This window comes from Tyto alba, unplaced genomic scaffold (genome assembly GCF_018691265.1).
Source record: "Tyto alba isolate M040663 unplaced genomic scaffold, T.alba_DEE_v4.0 Super-Scaffold_3, whole genome shotgun sequence".
NCBI classification, from domain to species: domain Eukaryota; kingdom Metazoa; phylum Chordata; class Aves; order Strigiformes; family Tytonidae; genus Tyto; species Tyto alba.
Genome location: NW_024881304.1, coordinates 15,676,439 through 15,696,753, shown reverse-complemented (window position 1 = coordinate 15,696,753; position 20,315 = coordinate 15,676,439). Strand labels below are relative to the sequence as shown.

The 20,315-nt window shown below is 38.2% G+C and overlaps 1 protein-coding gene across 2 annotated transcripts in view; it reads left to right on the top strand.

Annotated features, from left to right (window-relative positions):
• The first annotated feature begins 337 nt into the window (after window positions 1–337).
• Window positions 338–20,315, top strand: part of SHQ1 (SHQ1, H/ACA ribonucleoprotein assembly factor) — a 53,510-nt gene continuing 33,532 nt past the window's right edge. Inside the window, exons 1-8 of one of the 2 annotated variants that reach the window (XM_032985677.2) lie at window positions 338–446; window positions 1,557–1,739; window positions 2,778–2,842; window positions 3,754–3,876; window positions 4,656–4,807; window positions 6,428–6,540; window positions 8,513–8,640; window positions 19,006–19,160. In XM_032985677.2, the coding sequence (XP_032841568.2) occupies window positions 1,597–1,739; window positions 2,778–2,842; window positions 3,754–3,876; window positions 4,656–4,807; window positions 6,428–6,540; window positions 8,513–8,640; window positions 19,006–19,160 (879 nt within the window). In that variant the 5' untranslated portion in view covers window positions 338–446; window positions 1,557–1,596. The other variant, XM_042799583.1, reaches the window with a different exon arrangement.

Sequence of the window (20,315 nt, the reverse complement as noted above, 5' to 3'; positions counted from 1 at the left end):
AGGATCTTATCAATACCGCTTTCATCTCTTGAGATCGCTAGAATTTCCTTGAACCAGGATGTCAGCCCCACGGTATCACCGCTTTTGTTAAAAAGGGTCAGCGGGGGGAACGTGAGGGAAGGGTCCCCCTCACAGGCGGGGCCCGGGGCAACCCAAACCCTGAGGGAGCGCGAGGGCAGGGCAGGCCCAAGGCGGGTGGTGGAGGCTTAAACCTCTGCCCCCGCTTAAACCGCGGACCGCCCGTTTATCGCTTCTCCCCCCTCGCGCCCCTCCTGCTTTCGCTCTCTCCAGAAGGCGGGCGACGGGAGGGTGGCGGGGCCTGGGCAGGCGGCGGGAGGGTGGCGGGGCCGGGCCGGGCCGGGCCGGGCCGCCGCTGGTTCCCGCCCCGCCGGCACTGCCTGTGCGCATGCGCGTCCCCCGCCTCCGCACCGGGCCAGAGGGGAGCGGTGAGTGGCGGCGGGCGGGGCGCGGCCTGAGGGGCGCGGGGGTGGGTGCTGTTGCGGGTGGCCGGCCGCGTCCCTTCCCTCCTTCCCTTCCCTCCTTCCCTTCCCTCCTTCCCTTCCCTCCTTCCCTTCCCTCCTTCCCTTCCCTCACCGACGTCTTGGCGGCTTTTTCGCTCGTCCCGGGGTTGTCGCGGGGGCCGGCCGGCGGGCTTCCTTTCTGTGTGCCCCCGCGGTGCAGCGCGAAAGTCGGCCTCGGCCCCGGTTTAAGCGCCGCGGAGGGAAGTGATGTCTTACTGTAGTGCCTTTGAGGGAAAGCAGAGCACAGCGTTTGTCCTTTTGCATCATTGTAGTTAGCCTTGTTGTTTTGTTGTGTGTTTGGTTTTGGTTTTGTTTTTTTTTTTTTTTTTTCCCATACTTCATAGCGGTCTTTTTACAGAAAAGGCTCAATTATTTTGGGATATTTGATTTTTAGGTTGTGGCAAACGCTGCTGGGGGTTGAATATTTTGTTGGCGTGGGATGGCTATCAATGGCTGTGATCTGTGGATTACCTGGGGCTTGTGCAGGAGCCTCCACTTTAGTTTGGGGTCATTAATTTGCGTCAGGGATGCCAAAAGTGCAGCAGCGCTGGGAGGCTCAAGAGCAAGAACAGCTGGGCCTGTTTTTTTTTTTTTTACTATTATAAAATACAGCTATAATTTTTTGGAAGCATTACTGTTTTTCAGTATTTTCTAATAGTGGTTTGTGATCAGTTCACTAATGAACTGTAAAGATCTAACATCTGTTATGTGTGTAATTATAAACAACAGTTACAAAAAGCTGCCAAATTCTAGGACCGAATTTAGTGTGTTTTTGATGTGGACTATAATGGGTGTGTTGCTGTGCTCTAAATGTTTGTATTCATTTACGCTCAACTGTTGCATTAAGGTGCAGAGAGGTGGTACCTTCAAATTTTTGATGACACTTTGTTGCTGTTGTCATGAGTGTTTTACTTGAGCACTTGGAAGATAATTTTATGAGAATCTGAAATGTTCTTACAGAATTTTGAAGAGAGACTGTTTGCATTAATAAATTGAAAAGTACAGTAATCTTTTATTGTTTTCCTGTTTTGATAGGGCCATACAGCTAGTGGTTGCTTTTCCTGCTGGATTCATCATGATAACTCCAGCTTTTGAACTGACCCAGGATCCGGATTTTCTTACAATAATAATCAAAGTACCTTATGCCAGAGCTTCAGAGTTTGATGTGTATTTTGAAGGGGAAGATTTTAAGTTTTATGCTAAGCCATACTTTCTCAGGCAAGTAGTAGAAGGATTTAAAAGGAAAATTGGACTTGATAAAATAAGGGGAAGTCAGTAGAGAAATAACTTCATTTTGGTCCCTTCAGAAAATTCCTCATCTGCAGCTTTTACACTGTTGATTGCAGACAGCCCGTTTTGCATGAATAATTGTTTTTATGGATCTGGCCTCTTTGTTTCTAGGCATTAAATCTCATTAAAGGGGGTTTAAAGAAATACTTTTCTAAGTTTACAGTTGATTCTTAATTGTAAAATGGCAAGGCAATTCTCTGGATGTATGTAAGTTGTGCAGAATAAGTGTGTCTTTTTCCCTGCTGAGAGCCAGGGACAGTATATGTGGTAAAGGGTGGATTTTGATGCACCTGTAATAACATAAAGGGAGAAAAGTCGTGTGACTAGAGGCAGTGGGAAGTGAGGTTCCAGGCTGTGTCTCTTCTCTAGATAACAAGTTCCCCACTACACTACAGAAAAGGAGCAAGAGGCAATCTCAGTATGAATGTGTTAAGAGAACCGCTGGCATGTAGGAGCTGATGAGCTATTAACCTTTCTTATTTTCTGTTTCCTGTGTTCTTGGTCACGCTTTCCCTATATACATTAGTGACCACAAGGGATTTCAGTGGGCTGGTAGAATGTAGTGACTTGTTTATTCTCAATAAGCAATACAAGAACTCTGGATAGAGTTCTCATACCCTGCCACTGTGGGTTAGCTTAGATTTTTTAAATTGTACAATCTTTCAAGTGTTGCACGTAGTGCCAAGAGTGTCATCTCTTTGGTGGCTGTGACATCGTCCAAGCTGGGAAACCAGGAGTCACATACAGTCTCTAACCCAGATGCTGATCTCTTGTGCCAGTAGTTAGGGAAAAAGATTTTGAAGCATGTGGGGATTTAACTGCATGACTTCCATTACTATCAAGAGGAGTCGTGTAGTTAAGTCCTTTGTGATGCTTTTGGAATGTGCCTTACATTTTTACAGGCTGAGATGTTAAGTTGAGGAATTAGTCAGTCATTCAATGAGGCATCTATTTTTTTGCCCGCAGATTGACGCTTCCTGGAAGAATTGTAGAAGATGGCAGAGAAAAAGCAACTTATAATACAGACAAAGGTATTAGTTAATGTTATTAGTATATGTGTAAATAAAAATGCTCCCAACTCTCCACTAATTTATATTTTGCCACACTGGAATTGCCTAGGACTCTGGTGACATATATGATACTGAAAATATATGTAAAGTTTCTCCTGTGTTATGTAGTATCAAAAAATCCTTCTCAGGATTTATTGTACATATTTAGGCCACCCTTAAACACAAAGGACATGCTCAGAACTGTCCTAATAATGAAAAAAAATTATGTACAAGTCCTCTTCAAGCTTTGTGGGGGCTAGACATGCTATTATACCAAGATCTTTAGACTAGTAAACTTACAAAGAAGTCAGGTAGTTCTGAGTAGAAATCAGATAATCCTGTGGCAGTCTCTTGGCTACATCTTGAGAGAAGAAGACATTAGCCTTTTTCTACACCTTAAGGTGGAAGGTATTTCTCGATTAAAATACATATCTCTTGGAATTCTTGTATTCATTAAAAAAAAAAACAAACCAAAACCACAAATCAGCAATAAACCCTATAATTTTCCGCTTGCAAAGCCTTTATTCCATGCTTGACTTAAGACAGTAATCAGTGCTGAATGTAATATCTTTGTGATCTTCTGTTGATGGCCTGATTGGTGGAAGGATTAAAAATAAAATGAAGCTTCGATTCTGTTGCCTTGTGTTTTTTATACAATGTGAGTCAAGAGACCACAACTGGTTAAATATTCTCTTTCATGCTTTGTCGTGAAAATCTTTGATTTTTGTGAAACTTGTGAAGTATGGTTAAAAACACGTATAGAAATGGATGTAAGAAAATGCTACCTGCATGTGTCCCAGTTTCTGTGAGCCTTATTCATTAGAGGAAAAATGCACATTTTTGTTTGTCTTGGATATTTGAATGCAATAACTGTATTCTGACTTTCCTTTAAGGAATTTTTACAATCCGGTTACCTAAGGAGATTCCTGGCCAATATTTTGAGGGACTGGACATGCTGACATCTCTTCTAGCACCAAAGAAATCAAGATCAGCAAAGCCTTTAGTAGAAGAGATAGGTATGACAAAAAAATCTTGTTTATACTAGTGATGCATACACATAATGAAGTAATTATAGCTACACATAGTGACATAGGTAGGAGAATACAGTATTTCTATTATTGTCTAGTCCGAGGTACGAGAAGGTTGTGAATGGATCTGAAAGGAGGGATAAGTATAGAAATAAAAGTGTTGTAGGTGATACACATGTCGATGTTTATGTTTTTCCAGAATGTGCTTAACATACGCTAATCCTCTGTAGGTCTTTGTACCCCTCTAGTGGCTGTATAATACACACACATTTGAGTCCTGCTTTTGACAAGCTAGCACAACTGGACTTCTGGCTCAAATGGTGGAAGCTAATTAAAACCACGGGTTCTAGTGGATGACTTGCTTAACATAAGTATTTAACAGACAAGGATGTTTGACTAGCTGTGGTGAATTTTTTAATACCTATCTTAAATTATTGATGACATCACTTTGCTCCTGTAAGGATTTTCTCAGTATCAAATTCTGATGTTGAAATCAGTGGAACAGTTATGTCAGTCTTTGGGGGAGTATACTTAAAAACTTTAGTGTTCTTGGTCTTCCTTTGTGAAAGTTGGAGAATTTGGAGCAGGGCCTATCAATCACTGATGTAAGCATCTGCCTGTATGACCTAGTGTTATATAAGATTTCTTAAAAGATGTAGTAAAATGAGAAAGGCTTATTGTGTTATCAGTGTTTGCCTTTCTATTACATCATATATATATATTTTCTATGTAACAATTTTCTTTCTCTGAAAATGCAATGTGTATAGCTGCCTCTGCTGAGTTGTCTGAGGAGGAGGAAGAAGAATTTGACTGGGAAATAGAGCAGACCTCTTACAAAGAAGGTTCAGGAAGTACCCTACCACTACAGTACCGCTATGGATTTGGGAATTTGCGGTCAGGGGTGTTCCAGCGGCTGCAGGTAGATGCATTTTTGTCTCTTCCTATCATAAAAATTCTGAGTAACTTTTTCATTGGGTAGGCTTTCTGGTTCATTCCATAGTCAGGAGAGCATCATTAGGTAACTGTTCTCCATTATCCCATTCTGTGACTGAGAGCGTTCTGCTTCTGCATGTAGTAGTACAGACAAATCCTTGTTCCTGCAGAAGTAGGGGGTGGTGGAGACAGAGTAAATTGTGTAGCAGAGTCTGTTTCTACAGTAATTTCAGTGTTAGAGGAAAGGGCTGAATGGGGTCCTTGGTAAAAATGTCCTCTGGAAGTGGGCTGCTGTCACCAGCGCAGTTCAGCTGGCCCGTGATGGCACAGAGAAAAAGGCCTGTATGAAGCAGGCCACGTGTTGGCTGAATGGTTCTGGCAAGCTGCAAAGAGTCTACAGGCTGTTAACAAGCTGCTGTTAACACTTTTGCTTTATATTTGGTATTGTCTTCCATTCTGACTTCAAACATCAGTGTACAGTATATTTCAGATGCTGTGAATTTTAATCTAGTTTTAAATTAAAAAGAAATGAATAATAAAAAAACCCCCACAAAATAAAGCTGGCTAATCTATATCTATAGGTCCTGTTGTGGTTGTTGCATTATTTTTTTTTTTTTTGTGAAATTCATGGTAATTTTCTCTTTGTACTTTTTATTTTAGACTTGATTTTCTCTCAAGACAGTGATTTTTGAAGTGTGCAGTCTTCAAGGTGTCTGCCCACTCGGTGTCTGTGGGACTTATTAGGGTTATGCTGATACACTGAAATTTGCTTTTGTGGATTAATTGATAGGGTAGGAGCTTTAAAAGGTAGTTATTTTGCTCTGGTGCGTTCAGCAGTTCCTTTAATTCATTAATAGATTGAAGCTTATCTACAACCTGTAGCATGCTGGGTAGTATAATAGTATTCGTAGTATGCAGAACTTTTATTAAAGTAGTAGAGTATTACTTAATTTTTTGTAGTGTTTTTACTTGAAGTGATTTAAGTTGTAGCTGTTTAAAGCAACTTAATTACATAACTGTAACTCATTATTGCATGAATTGTAGTATTTCCAGGGTTTGGAGCAGAAGGATTGCTATTTATGGAAAAAATATTTACATTCTTTTAGGATATATACACTGGTTTATTACCATGAAATTTGTGAAGAAGTACATTTCCCATCAGCTTTAGTGTACCACTACTTGATGCTTAAAGGGCACTGCAGTTGCCCATTCATTAGTATATGGCCACCTCAGAGTGTGAGAGCAATCTCAAAAGTCACAAGAACAATATATATGGTTTTTATCTTGTCCTTGTTGTGGTTGTGTGCTTTTGTTAAACATTGCAAGTTTTATTGTAACGCAAAATAACCTACCTGCCTCATGATAAAATGGCATGAATAGACTTCATAGAATCATGAGTTGTAAGGAGCTTCAAATAATTGAATTTTGTTAGAATTTTGATGTTTTATTTGCACAATGGGGCCTGAATTTATAAGGTTTGAAAGGGAGGTTGAAGAGCAACTAGGGATTTCAGTGTAATGATAAGCATCCTTCCTAAACTTCTCCTAAATAAATCTTGCATATCATACACGTGGCTTTGTCATAGAATTTTTTGTTCCATTTGCAGGATGAACTCAGTGATGTTATTGACATTAAGGATCCAGACCAAACTCCTGTAGAAGAACGTAGGAGGAAGCGCCTGGCAGCTGAGGCTGCCAAGTTTGACCCTGATCATTACCTGTGAGCATTGATTTACTTCACCTGGTCAACTAGAAGTACCTCAGTTGAAATATATTCAGTTTTTCTTTTCATAAATGATTGGGTTTGAGGTCACTTTTGGAAATAATAGCTTTACTTCTTATTTGTCTGTTTCTTTAGCTCATCACATTAGGCCTTAGAGGGTATTCTTAAGTGACACTGACAAGATTTTGCTTATCTGTTTTATAGTTACTTTACTGTTTAATTACTGCTTACGTCTGTATTCAAGCAGGGGCTGATGTGAACTGTTGCAGAACCTTGTTCCATAGTTCCCCTCTTCTGCAGCTGAGTAGCCAGTCCCTGCCAGCGTTTGGACTGTAGATGTCAGAACTTTCCCCTTGTGAAACAAGGATTACTGAACCATCCTGGTCTATGAGGAAGTAAATTTGAGTTTTGACTTTATGAACATTTTGTCTAGGCCACTTCGCTTTTGCCTTTATCACATCAAACATTTTTTACAGCAGAATGAAGAAAAGTTCCAAGTCAAGACTTAATGTTTTGTTGTGCTTCATTCAATATAATGAAGGTGGAAATGATTCTTTCTGTCTTTCAACTTGGAGTATTTCAGGTCAAGTTAGTTTCAGACACTTCCAGGTAAATAAACTAAATTGAAGCCATGAGATCCATTAATACAGTGATTCCTGTAAGATTGATTTGGTGGTAGAAGAGCGTAGTCCCCAGTAGGGCAAACTGGTACTTGTGGTGTGCTCTGTCAGGGAGAGGCTTAACCCATTTTGAGTTGTTTCAGAAGGTATCTTTGCAAACTTGGAATTTTTCCCTAGTCAAGTGTTTCAGAGCCAGCTGCACGTCTTTCTGTAGCACACAGAAATTAGAAAAGCTTTCTTGAAAGGTCACTTGGAAGTACATTTCACTAGAACTGAAGTAGTTCCTAACCTATAATGTGATGCAAATTGCAGTAATTTTCTATACTAGACTCTGTGTTCAAGCCTCATAGATGAGCTACAACCATTAGTTTAATGTCTGTGTTTTAGATGCTTCAAAAGAGACGATACCTTTATTCAACAAAAATTGGTTTCCTCTGTACCCTGATGAAAAGGACAGATCTGGGAGAAATGGTAGCAAACAGAAGTGTTCTCTTGCCTTTGTGGAAGATGTACACAGGCTGATATCTTTAAGTTATTTTATGAAGACACTGAAGAAAGGAATAAAAAAATCTGTCAGTGTGAGAGTAAAGCAAATTACGTTCTGTGTTCAGTAGACTGGACAGGTTTTGTATGATGATCAAGAAGGTATTAAGAAGTTTCATGCATTTTTTTTCAGTTCTCAGTATTTATACTATTGTTTGGCTTGAAAAAAAAGCTAAAATGCTAAGAGGGGGCTTAGAACTTGATTCCTTTAGTACAAATTCTCCTACAATTAATATATTGAGATTTTTACCACAGTGGCTTTGTACTGAGATGGAGGCAATCTCTCTTCCAGAATTCATGTACAACTTCTCTTTCTCTACCTTGCTACAGCATGCCTTTGTTTACCTAAAAGTCAGTCCCAATCCCTACTTTATCTTTGCCCTCAGCTGCACACCTGTCCTCTCCAAAGTATACGCAGTTTTCAAATGAGAAAGCATCCCAGTAAAATCAGGTTTGCTGCTAGTGACATTCTCTGAGGGGTCTTCTCTTTGGCATGTTTTCCTTTAGATTCATCCAGAACAAATCAGGTTTGTTCACCTTCATGTCATGCTGCAAGCTCATCAATTTCCTAGGCTTCTGGGTGTCTCAGGAAAGATGGAGGAAGTAAGGAAGGGGTACTGTAAGATAAGAGAATATTGGGGTTTTTTTTAGTAATGATTATTTTCTAGTTTTAAGTAAAAGAACTTCTAACATATGGAAAATAGCCCGGAGCAATGTCAGGTGTATTCTGTATATGCATTAAAATATACCTACATACACTATAAACTGAAATAAATAATGTACGACTTCATTTTTTTTTTTCTTAGAGCTGATTTTTTTGAAGATGAAGCTATTCAGCGTGTCTTAAAGTACAAGCCATGGTGGGTTGATGCTCATAAAAAAATGACAGCCTTGCAGAAAGAAAGTCATCAGGAACATGGCGCTCATACATTTGGTGAGAATGTATATATATATATATATATATATATACACACACAGACCCGTTGCTTGAATGATAATTGCTGTGATGCCATATTATGTTCTAGGTTAATGTTCTTAAAAGAAAAAGTATGGGTTTACCCTGCAATTTTCAGTCTTAACCATTTTTCATTGATGAATGTTATGTTACTAATCCTGTCCTCAAAGAAAAAGGTTTTTCTCTGAAAGACAAGTTATACTGAAATTTTTGAGACAGTTGTGTGTGGAGCAGTTGACAGTATATTATAAAGTGGTCATTTCATCTTAAGCATTTATCCATTAGTTCTGTAGTGTAGTACATGATCTCTTTTTCAGGTGCATAACAAATTCTGGAGTTAACTGTTCATAAAGGCCATTCTAGAATTTTGGGTATCAGTGAAGAGAAAGTTCCCTTTTAAGGGTATGTTATAATCTGTAAGATTTCAGAGGAGCTGCTAGTGTCAGTAAGTCATGGCATTTGAAATCGAATCAAACCTGTCTTTGTGTACTGATGGTAATAGCTAGAAAATGGGTCCTTTGTTGCTGGTGCTCATATCTTCTTTTTTTAGATTTTCCAAGTAACTGTTCTCCCTCTCCTAGTTGTATTTTCAGTGGAAAAAAAAAGTCAAAACTGGTTGTTGTGCCCACTTCCAAATATGGTGCAGACACTTCACGGCAAGTTTTCTGAGAATCAGTTGTGGAATATTATACTAATATCAGCCCTTATCTCAGTTTGATGAGCATGTCTTCTGTAGGATGTTTTCTTTTATTTACACAGTATCATAGAAGTTTGTGGCATTTATTACTCTTCTATTATTTTTATGCGTCTTGGAGACATTTTTCAAAGGAAAATATTTGTGTCTTTTTTGAAACTAAAAGGGATGATTTCAGGTTTAGTAGATTACCTTGTAACAGTATTGTTAACATATAACAGATTACCTTTCTGTACACTGTGATTGCAGAGAGCACTGCAAGTTGCTATTATATATATTCTTTTATTGTCCTTTGTTCATTTCCTATGTAGTACAAAAATCCGATATTACTGAAGTAGATAATGATAATCCCTTCACCAGAGGTTCTTAACAAATATTAGTGCACTAATAATACCTGCGCCTTCACATTTTCTACAGGAGAACAACAATGGAATTTGGGTAAATGTTGTGCATTTTACTGTGAATGTAATCTGATCTTCATTACTGGTCTCCTTTCAGCCTCTTTAGCCAGAAGTTGTTAATTATACCTATCATAAGTGTTTGATTTTAAAAAAGCATTGGACGAAGGTACAAGAGGCTTGAAAATAGAATAATGAGGGGTTCTTTTGTTTGTTTTTATCCATTCACTCCTTAGTGAATGAAACACTGTTAATGTTTGCCTGTGTTAAGGAATATAATCAAAATGAAGAGCTGCTGCAAGATTTTATTGATAAAGAATGTTTTTACTCCAAATTGAGATTCTGAAGAAAAACACCTATACATGTTGCTGGATTTTAGGGGCAACAACAATAGACAAACTACTCAAAAGCCTGGCAAACCTGCTAATGTAAGTTATGCAGAAAATGGGGCTACATAAAGGATCATATGTTCTCCTGACCATTTGTTATATATTTCTAATAAGGATGATCAAGAAAAACTTAGTCTGACCTTTGTATGGCTGAGTGAAGAGGCTCATGTAGTTTTATGGGTCTTGAGGAAATGTAAGTAACTTAAGAGGCTGTCTGGTGTTTTGGTTACATTAGACAGCAGCCCACCCTTTCCCTTAAAAAGATCTCAGGTTTGATGACATGGTTACTGCTGTTTGTATGGCAACATCCACTGGGGATGGCAAGTGGCTGAAGGAGGATCAGAAACCTTTGGAGGTTCCTAAACCTGAGTGAGTTGTGGTGAAAGAAACCACCATGAGAGGGAGTACAGGTTCCACTTGAAGGTGTTTAATGAATTGAAATGTAGAAAGACAGGAGGTGGGTCCAGGCTGTTGGACCTGGAATCTGATCATCAATAGGATGAGTTCCCAATGGTTTTATATTGCTTTTTTGCTTTATCCACATCAAAGGGATGATCTGGCTAATCTCAGTTACAGATTCAGAAATTCTTACAAGCTGAATGCAACTCGACTCCACATCTGCATTAATATGTGTTCCAGTATGAACGCTTAGTAAGTGGAAGTGACATAGAAAAGGCACATAAAAGAAACAAGGACTGTGCTAAGTGAAGGACCTTCTTTACTACCTGAGAAATTTTATGTTATTTCCACTAGAACTGGGGAGAAGTCTGACTGTGTTAAGCCAAGCTGTGCTATACTGCCAGAAGGATAAGGAGGCTGTCATTGGTATTCGTGTGCTTGTAGTAAGAAGCCTTTGAACACTAGTGCTTAGCTGTAAAAAGCCAAAGGGTACTCCAACACAGAAGCTCTAGGGACGCAAACATTATATGTATTGCAGTGTGTTTCACGAAGTGATATGTGGTCATTCTTTAAGCCTGTATCCCTCTGCGGGTAGGTGTGAGGTCAAATCTTTTTTATTATAAAAATAAGATACAAATGTCCCCTGTTTAATTTTGAACCTGTTTAAGGGCATAAAGGAGGAGGAATTGAAACCTTTATGCAGTTTCTTTTTATTGTTTTTGGAAACGAGACATAAAATGAAGACTACCCCAATTTCCTGCTCTTCTTCAGTTCCAAATTCATGTTCTTGTGTTAAGGAAAGCTTCTAAAATAAGGTAATTTCCATTATCTTCCATGATGAGGGCTTCCAAACATACAGCTTGTGAAGAGACTTCACATATTGGGATGTTTAGAACGTGTACAGCTCATGATAGGTGTACTGCCACAACTAGCTTGCAGAAACATTTGTCTGTCCTGTGTGAAGGAAGGTGATGTTCTTGTTTAACCTTGTGCTGTCCAAAGCCATTACCCAAGAACATGGAAGCTGAGAGACGCGATGGAAATCACATACTGTCAGAGGTGCAGCATCTCATACTGCAGAAGTCCACTACCCTCAAACATGAAATGGTGTATCTTTTTAGAGGGTTGTTTATTGAAGATAAATGGCTGTTTGGTAAGACCAGAAAGTAGGAATGGTAATGTTAAAACTGATGGTAGATTACGGTACACTCTACTGCCATAGTGGGGTGTTGGCACTAGAATTTGGCACCTGGTGCCTTTAGAGTCCCTGTATTTTGTGCTCTGTCAGTGCTGTTATTGGGAACTGACTCTTCAGGTTACTATACAGAAGAGTGACTTTAGTGTGGGAAAGTGGCATAAAAATTAGCAGGTTCTTTAAATTATATTTTCTTATTCAGAAACGCTGAAACAAGAGAATTATATTTTTGTTTCTTCTTTTTGCTGATTAATATTGATGTCCTTTTGGTTTTTATTGTCACTGGTTTCTTGGAACCAAAAACTTTATTACTTTTGTCTTCTTCGGCTACAAGGAGTAATTAGAAATACAGATCGCTGCCTTTTTTTTTTTTTTTTATGCATAGCATTACAATTAACTGAAGATTTTGTTTGGTTGATTACTGCTCTTACTTTCATCCCTGGTTGTTCTCTCCTTTGTTTTTACATCATCAGGGTTTTTGATGTCTCATTATGAGATTTTTTTTATTTTTGGATCAGCTCTTCTCATTAGCATTGAGAGTCTTCAGCTCTCTTCTGTCCTTACCTTGAATCTATTTTTATTTAACCTTTTTGCTTTTTCTCCAGCTTGTGTGCATGGTGCGTGTACTTTGTCTTTTTTAATTTCTTCTTTTCTTGTCCTAAGTGTTTCTTCTTTATTTTGGCCTTTTTCACATTTTACAGTGTATTGTTTGTTTTTGACCTTTGTGGAGTGTTTTTATTTTCTCCCTAGGCTTGTTAGCCACCAGGCAGCGAAGATTATTGCCTTTGCAATATGACTGAGGAACCAGAAGAAGTATGAGAGAGCAGGTTTCACTATTGTGTTTGTAGCAAAATATCATTTTTGGAGTGGACATTTTCTAAAGCTGAAAGGCCCGGACGTTGTTCACGCTTACAATGTCTAACATAAGTCAAGTAATACTCCATAAAGCCTAACTAATTACACAGCCTTCCCATGAGGGAATAAAACTCTGTAAAGCTTGCTTTCTGCTGCTGCTGAAGTTTACATTAGAGTCTTGCTTCTGCAGATTCCAGATGAAAGGTTTTCTATTTTGTAACAGTCACATTCAACTTGGAATAAAAATGAACTTTTAACTACTTCAAATCGCACAACTGTAAAAACTCCTTTTTAGCCAACACAATAATCTTCAAAGGCTTGGGCTGACATATGTATTTAATATAACATTTATATGCTCCAGGGATAATTTATTTTGTTTACACTAGCCTGTCATGCTTACCAGTGACCATTCTCTTTCTGATCTCTTTATAGAATACGGAGCAATTTCTTCTTAAAAGTCCACTTTTCAGTAGGGCTCTGCTCAAATATATGCTGGTACTGGTGAATTTGTAAGTTCAAGATTTATCAGATTTCTGCAATTGTTCTGTCTACCTGTTTTACTCAGTCACCTGGACTTCTGCAGTGTGTGTATCTTCCTGGCACTGTTCTGCTGCAGAGCAGGTATTTTTCACGTGAGAAATGATTGCTGTTTATTCGTGCAAAATTCTTAATATGTAAATGATAGGTCCCTATTGTAAAGTGTCTCAGATTTTAAGAGACAAGAACGGTAAGACGTGAAGGAGAGAGTGGTGTCCAGTTTTGGTATGGTTTATAGGAACAGCAGATTTGTTAAAGAACAATGACAAAAATTTTTATAAAAGAAATCGTGAGGTCACTGGAAAGACTGTCCAAGTCCCATGACTTTATGGAGAATGCCTGGAGGAAAATGGTCGGAAGTGAGGGGATGTGCTGTAAATGTTTATTTGAGAATTAGAGAAGGGTGGAAGCTTGAGGTGGAAGAAGAGATATTTGTGAAGGAGCTAAAATTTAAATGGAAGAATTGTAAAGAAAAGGGACGGATGAACAAACCAGACTTGACTGATCATAGTTTACAGTGAATATAGATGTGCAGAGGAAGGCAGGTTTGTGGGTTTAGGACTTTCAGTTCACTTCCTGAAGAACTCAGGCTCATCTGATTGCAGTCTCCTTGACAAAGCTTTAGGGCAGTGTCAAAGATAGCCACTACCTACAAGTTCTGCAGAAATGACCATGCGTACGTGAGAAAGAGTGCTTTTATTAAATCTTCACTTCCATCTTTTTAGATGTTGTAGAGTCCGTACAGGGAAGAGATGTTATCAGCATATCGGCACTGTGGAAAGATTCCTTTCGTACCTTATCAGATCACAAGAAATCAATAGAAAATCAGCTTCATTAGTTCAGTTACTTGTTTAAGTTTACAGTATTATTATCAAGTATTTTTAAGGTAGTATCCAGCAGTGGGGGAAATGCTGATCCTGAACAAAGCCTTTGGGCTTCTTTCTAGTCAGAGTAGTGCTGCCTTTCCTCTTTTGATGTCTTACGAAGAGCTTGGAAAGAAGAGACTTGTTTGCTACTGATTAAAATCAGTAGCTAACTTTAGTTCCTGACTAATCTGCTCTCTGCTGACTCTTCTCCTTTATCTGGTGTTGCTGATTCCTTAACTTACAGGGATACAAGTACACATTTAAAAACCTTAATACTGTAGCATAATATTTCAGTTAACATTAAAAAAAGGGGGTGGGGGGGCAGGGGAGGAGGGAAATCAATTCTGCTCAGTTTCTTTTGAGATAGCAGTAGAATTCAAGACTTGGCTTGACAGGACTATAAACCAAGGCTCTGCTTTCACCAGGCAACTAGACCAGCTGATAATCAGAGGTCTTTCCTGACCTGTAATTTTCTGAGTCTGACCACTGAGTCAGCTATCTGTCTAGATAGCACATTTTATCTAAGTACCCCTAATTCATTTAGAACTATAAGTGTCATAGTAGTCTTGAGATATAGATCTTAAACTGGCTTGATTTAAGTGATGTGATCAGCAGTGTAAGACCATAACAAAACACCCTCTAGCTGTCAGACCTCATCTTCCCCTTTAGAGATTAAACTGTACGTCATTGACAGTTGGATACCGAAGGACAATTTGAAATATGTTTATTTTAACCTGGGGAATGGCTGGTTTGAAATGAGTAAGGGAGATGATTAAAAAGTAAGGGTTATCTCTGTAGTATCATCTAACAGTAACTTTATATGTGAGATTAATTTGTCTGATTCCTTTAGATAAGCATATATTAATGCCCAGTTATACAGTGGCTAGAAGCAGCATAATTTTGGCACTGACAAATGTAAAAAAATTTTAAAATCAAACTTAAGGAAAACTTGCAAATTTAGTACTTGATAAGTAGCAGCAGATGATGCTTTGCATTAGATTAATATTAATTGTTGGGCAGATATTGTTAGATAAAACATTAGTAACGCAAGTGTACAGGCTTAATATAGCAGAAAATGTAATTATAATTTTACTTGTTCTGTTAATCTTGTACTAGGTACTTTTAGTTTTGAATTGGGAAAACAAAGTAGAAGGTGGATTTGAGGTGTTAATGAGTTTCAGGCCTGGATAATTTATTATTCAGAAACTTTAAGGAATGGATAGATACTTATTTGTAAAATTGAAGTATTTTCTCCACAGAGAGAAATTTTATTTAGAACACCTGGCACTTTGCAGTGAGTTAATGAACATCTTGTAACATTTATCTTTGGAAATTGTCTAGTCTACTACTTCTTTGCAGTTGTTTAGTAGACTTTCAATTTCTGTGCTTATGCCCAGTTGTATATGTTATGATGCTTCATAGAGTTCGTATTTTAGAGGAAGAAAACTTTATCTCTTATTTTTCATGAACTTCGCTAGGAGTTCTTTGCTTTCTGCCTGGAAGGGGAGTATGGTTCACATTTATGTAGTCCTCTAGAACGTGTATTTTAGAGAATCTAACAAATACTCAGTAAAACTTTCAAAAGTCATTTTTTTTGCTCTCGGTGTTGGACTGTTTCTTATCTCTGATAAGAGGTTAATTTTGATCAGCTATGAGACAAAAGCAAACTTCAAGTTGTAGTCACTGATTAAGAAAAGTGGAATCTCAGTAGCAGATCCATTACTGAATATGAGAATATAATAGGAGAACAGTTGTGTTCCTGATAGGTGTGCGTGTTGGCTGCTAACTGTAGCAGGCACACTGAGGTGGGCCTAGAAATATGAGAGTGCTGATGTAACTGTTTAACAGGTATTCTGTCCCTGGTAGATTCTCATGTGCTTTGAAGGAATTACTTAGCTTCTTTGTAACAAACTATTTTATTATTGTAGTAGTCAGAAGTGATTTTAAGCATTATGGGTCTGATCTGCTGTAGTGGTCTTTGCTGACAAACTTTTGGCTGTTTGTTTTTCAGAATTTCTTTTCCACCCTTAGCTTCAAGTTCACCTCTCCTTTTTTCTGCTTCTTTTCAGGGTGAAAGTGCCACTTGCATATGATTTTATAATAAATTGTGTTGTACTCCAGGAGAGGGTTTTCTAGTGGAAGCTAGCTGAAATTGGAAATGCCTTGTTTCTTTCCAATCAGATCTTCTAACTGTAAACACCCTGTTGGGATACCTCATTAAACCCACCCTACTGTAGCAACTTACTAAGTGGTTTTATGTTACGGTTTTCAGAAAGTAATTTTTTTCAAATGTACTGCAACTTTGCACATATGGTTTTATGGAAAATGTTAATATGAGTGATAGAGGTGACTCACTGCAGAGTCAATGCGATTTAAGAATTATAAAGAAATTTGCTGATAGAATATAGATGTATCATCTATATTTGTGATTTAAGGGGTAATACTGAACTGCATTGCATTAACAGCAAAACAGAGTTAGAACTGCCATAGACTTGCTAAATTGTCACTTTGTACTAGATCATAGCCAGTGGAAGAGATTGGCTTTCTCAAGATGATATAAAAGCTGGAATTTCTTTTGTGGGAGCTTATAAATAAATGGAGACTGGCTTGACTCCAGAGAAATGTTTAGCTCATCAAGAAGTTTCCATAGGAATTTAAATCAAGTATTTCGTGGTTATGAAGCTGATAGAAACATTAAAAAAGTTCATAAAGAAGCACCATTCAAAAATGTTTTTCCTAATTCATAATGTTATGTCTTGAGATGAGATGTGTGCATATGTATGTGCCTTTGGCATCACAAACATTTGTTTTGAAACATGTAATGAAATTAGAAAGCTTGTAGAGAGCTCCTGGGATTAAGACGACCACGTGTCTTCTAGGTAGACTGTATCCCTGAGAATGTGGATTGTGTAAAATGATGATGAGCAATGTTTGAGGAGAAACATCTATAAGCACACTTGCACTCATCATCCTTATGATAGAGAAATGGGCAAGGGGTGTAAAAAGGAACATGGTTTATTAGGAGTTGTAACCTTTTCTTTCTGTAAGCCGTGCTGTAACACCCACCCCTAACCCCCCCTGGGGATTTAGCTGCCTGCATCCCAAGGGTCCAGGGCTCTGGGTTATGGGTTATGCCCATCTGTGTGACCTTGGCTCACACTGCTGAGAAGGAGCTGTGAGAAAGTCTGCAGAAAAACAAGAACAGTAAAGGTAGCATTGTTGGGACAGGATCGCTAGTAGATTCCACAGTGTGGAAGATACAAAATCCTAAACTGGAAAAACAGGGAATCCAGGTTGGGGCAGAAGTTGGGTTATCAAGTCAAGTTGTTAGTGCTGATGAAGCTGGTGCAAAATGGTGGCTCAGCAAAGTTCAAGGATCTGTCTCAGGGAGCCACAAAGGCTGACCCTTCCCAGCTGCCTGCCTGGCTAGCAAGGACTCTTCAGGTGCTTTATCAGGGGTGACAAACATATTAATGTTTAGCCAGTATTATAAGTGTTGCATCCTCATCTTTGTGCATTAACCATTAATTTTTTACATGTTTAAGTTTGTCCATCGTGCCTACAGCTTTTCTTTGCCCCCAGCTAAGTATGCCAGACCATAGTGACTCAAAAAAGGGGTGGTAAAAGAATAATTGAAGAGAGATTTTGATATTAATTGTAAATCCCCTTGTCCTGTCTCTTCCCCCCAAAAATAATTAAAATTCAGTGAGTTAAGGGGTACATCATGTACCTACCTCTGGCACTAGGGGTTTATTTTGAAAGTGTAACAAGAGTGCTGTGTTAGGCTTGTTCCAGTCCTCAGAGAAATCTTCTTCAATGAGTGGTATTTTAAACTCAGGTTGGTGCTTGAGCAGTCATGGTGTGGGACTTCCTCAGTGCAACAGAGCATCAGCTGTCAATCTGTCAAGTCACCTTGGGCCTGTAACTTCTGTGGTGTGACCAAAATGTGCTCGCTACATCTACCCTATTCAGTAAATCGGAGCCTGTTGACATGGAATACCTGCACTCCATGCAGCCTGGATGAAAATCTCTTTGCTCTGGCTTCTGGCTGTTTTAAGTGTACTAAATGGCTTCTTGATTTACTTTGGGTTTGTACAGAGATGGCTTCTAGTCAGTTATCTACTTAATCTCTACTGTTATTTCAAGGCAATTCTGCTATCCTTTCTGAAGTGTTATAAGTACTCTTGAGAAGGGTTACCATTCAATATTCGATCTTAGCGATCCAAGTCTTTACGACTGTTTCCTAGAGAAATACTTGGATGCATTGCCACAGCATGCCTGCTGTGTTGTTGTCTTCCTTACGCATCCCAAAGGGAAAGTACTGGGTGAGAAGATTCTTTGGGTTGGCTCGGTATAGCCATTCATAACTAAATGAGGTACGTTGAAGATAAATAAAATATGGTGGCCACTGATGGTGGATACTGTAATTCTTTGGAGGGACATGCAGCTTTCATACCAACATTGATGAGGATAGGATTTTGCTCTTTCTCAGACACTGGAAGGGGGTTACCAACATAAACAAAGCTCCTAAATCATGCCTAGATCATAGATTGAAACTGATGAGGCTTGGAAACACACAATGGTTCCTTCCCTTTATTCTCCCTTCCCTATTTATTTAGTTCTTACCCTTTTCTACAATAAGAAAATATATTTGGTTTTGTTACCCTGTTTTCTTATTTTTATCCCATACAGCGTGGACTTAAGACTTGTCTCTGTGTAAGATACCCAGCCACCCACAGAAATCCTTGGGACTTTCAAAGGGGTTCAAAATTACCGGTATGCACATGCATTACATTGCAGGGCTGGAACCTGACTTTGAAAGGAATATATCAGAGTGTAATAGAAGTTAAACATGAAAGGAAGAATGATTTAGGCTTTTTCTTGAGTGATGAGTGATTTGTGATTAGTTGCGTGCTTCTTTTTAAAGAGACTGTTGAAGTAGTATTACCACCTATTAAAATGAATGTGCCAGCTTTAAATTTATAATCAATTATCCTTTTACTTTTTATAGTTGTCTTTTCTGAGGAAGAGAGAGAGCAGTTGAGAAAGTTCACAAATAAATCATATCTTCTGGATAAAAGAAGTCGTCATCATATATATCTTGGTTTAATTGATATCCTTCTTGCGTATTGCTATGAAATATGCATCAATGAAGGAGACAAGAATGTAAGTTAAAAAAATAGAAATTTATTATGTTTTAGCAACATAGTGCTGGACCCTGTACTCTCGTTTAGGAAACTTACCTTTTAAAGTGAACTTACTTCCAAGCATTAAAACTATATAATTGAGTAAGTTAAAATGAAATACTTTATATCGCTAGATTGAGCTGTTGGGATGCATATGATGATTAATATGATTTTTAAATACTTCTGTTCCTCTGGAGCAGCATTTTAGCTGTAGGAAAGAAGTGGAATTGCATGAGATTCCACACAATTCTGTTTGTTTCTGATTTGTTTCTTTCTGATTTGTTTCACGTTGTGATGTATCTTGATTTATGTAAATGCAGATTTCACAAAGTAATTGTTCTTTTATATTGATGGTTCTTCCTTCTGGTTTTGGGACAGTTCTGTAATAGATATGTTTGTCTGTAATAACACCAATACTGATTTGGATTCTAAAAAAACATGGGAAATCATTAAGTCTGTAGGACTTAAACTATGTGGTTAGTATTTTATATAGGCTACCATTACATGCCTTTGACAAAACTGATTTTTTTAATGGGGCTTTTTGTGCTGGTTTTTTGTTTGTTTGGTTTTTTTTAAACATATGCACTCCGTAGGGATGGTGTTTCCTGAGGTATTCTAGAAACTGGAGTGAGGCATTTGAAATTTTTGAAATTGACACACATGTAAAAACCAAAAAAATCCTAATACAGAGTTTTCTTTTTCTAGTGTTTAAACATTGGAGGGAAGTAGGAAGACATGTTTCCGTTTTTAGGATTCTGGTTTTTGCCTGTCTTTTACACAAGCAGCAGCCAGCTTTATTTTATGTTCTGTATACTAGACTTTTTACAGAATATAAAGAATTAAGAAAATAGCAAAAGTTTAGAATGGAATCCATGCTGTTCTGTGAATAGCTTGCCTTTTTGAAATGGACTTGCTTCCCAGATACAACTTTGTGTCTAACATCTCCTCTGTTGATATTAAGCAATGAGATGTTTTCTAAATGTTTTTAATCAAAATGTTGGAACGTACAATCAAAACCATTCTGTCTTAATCAGACTGAATTGTGGGGCATGGATTTTAGAATGGCAGACAGAAATTTCCAAGCTTATTCAACAGAACAATCTAGGATGGTTGTCACATTTGCGTGTTGATGTTG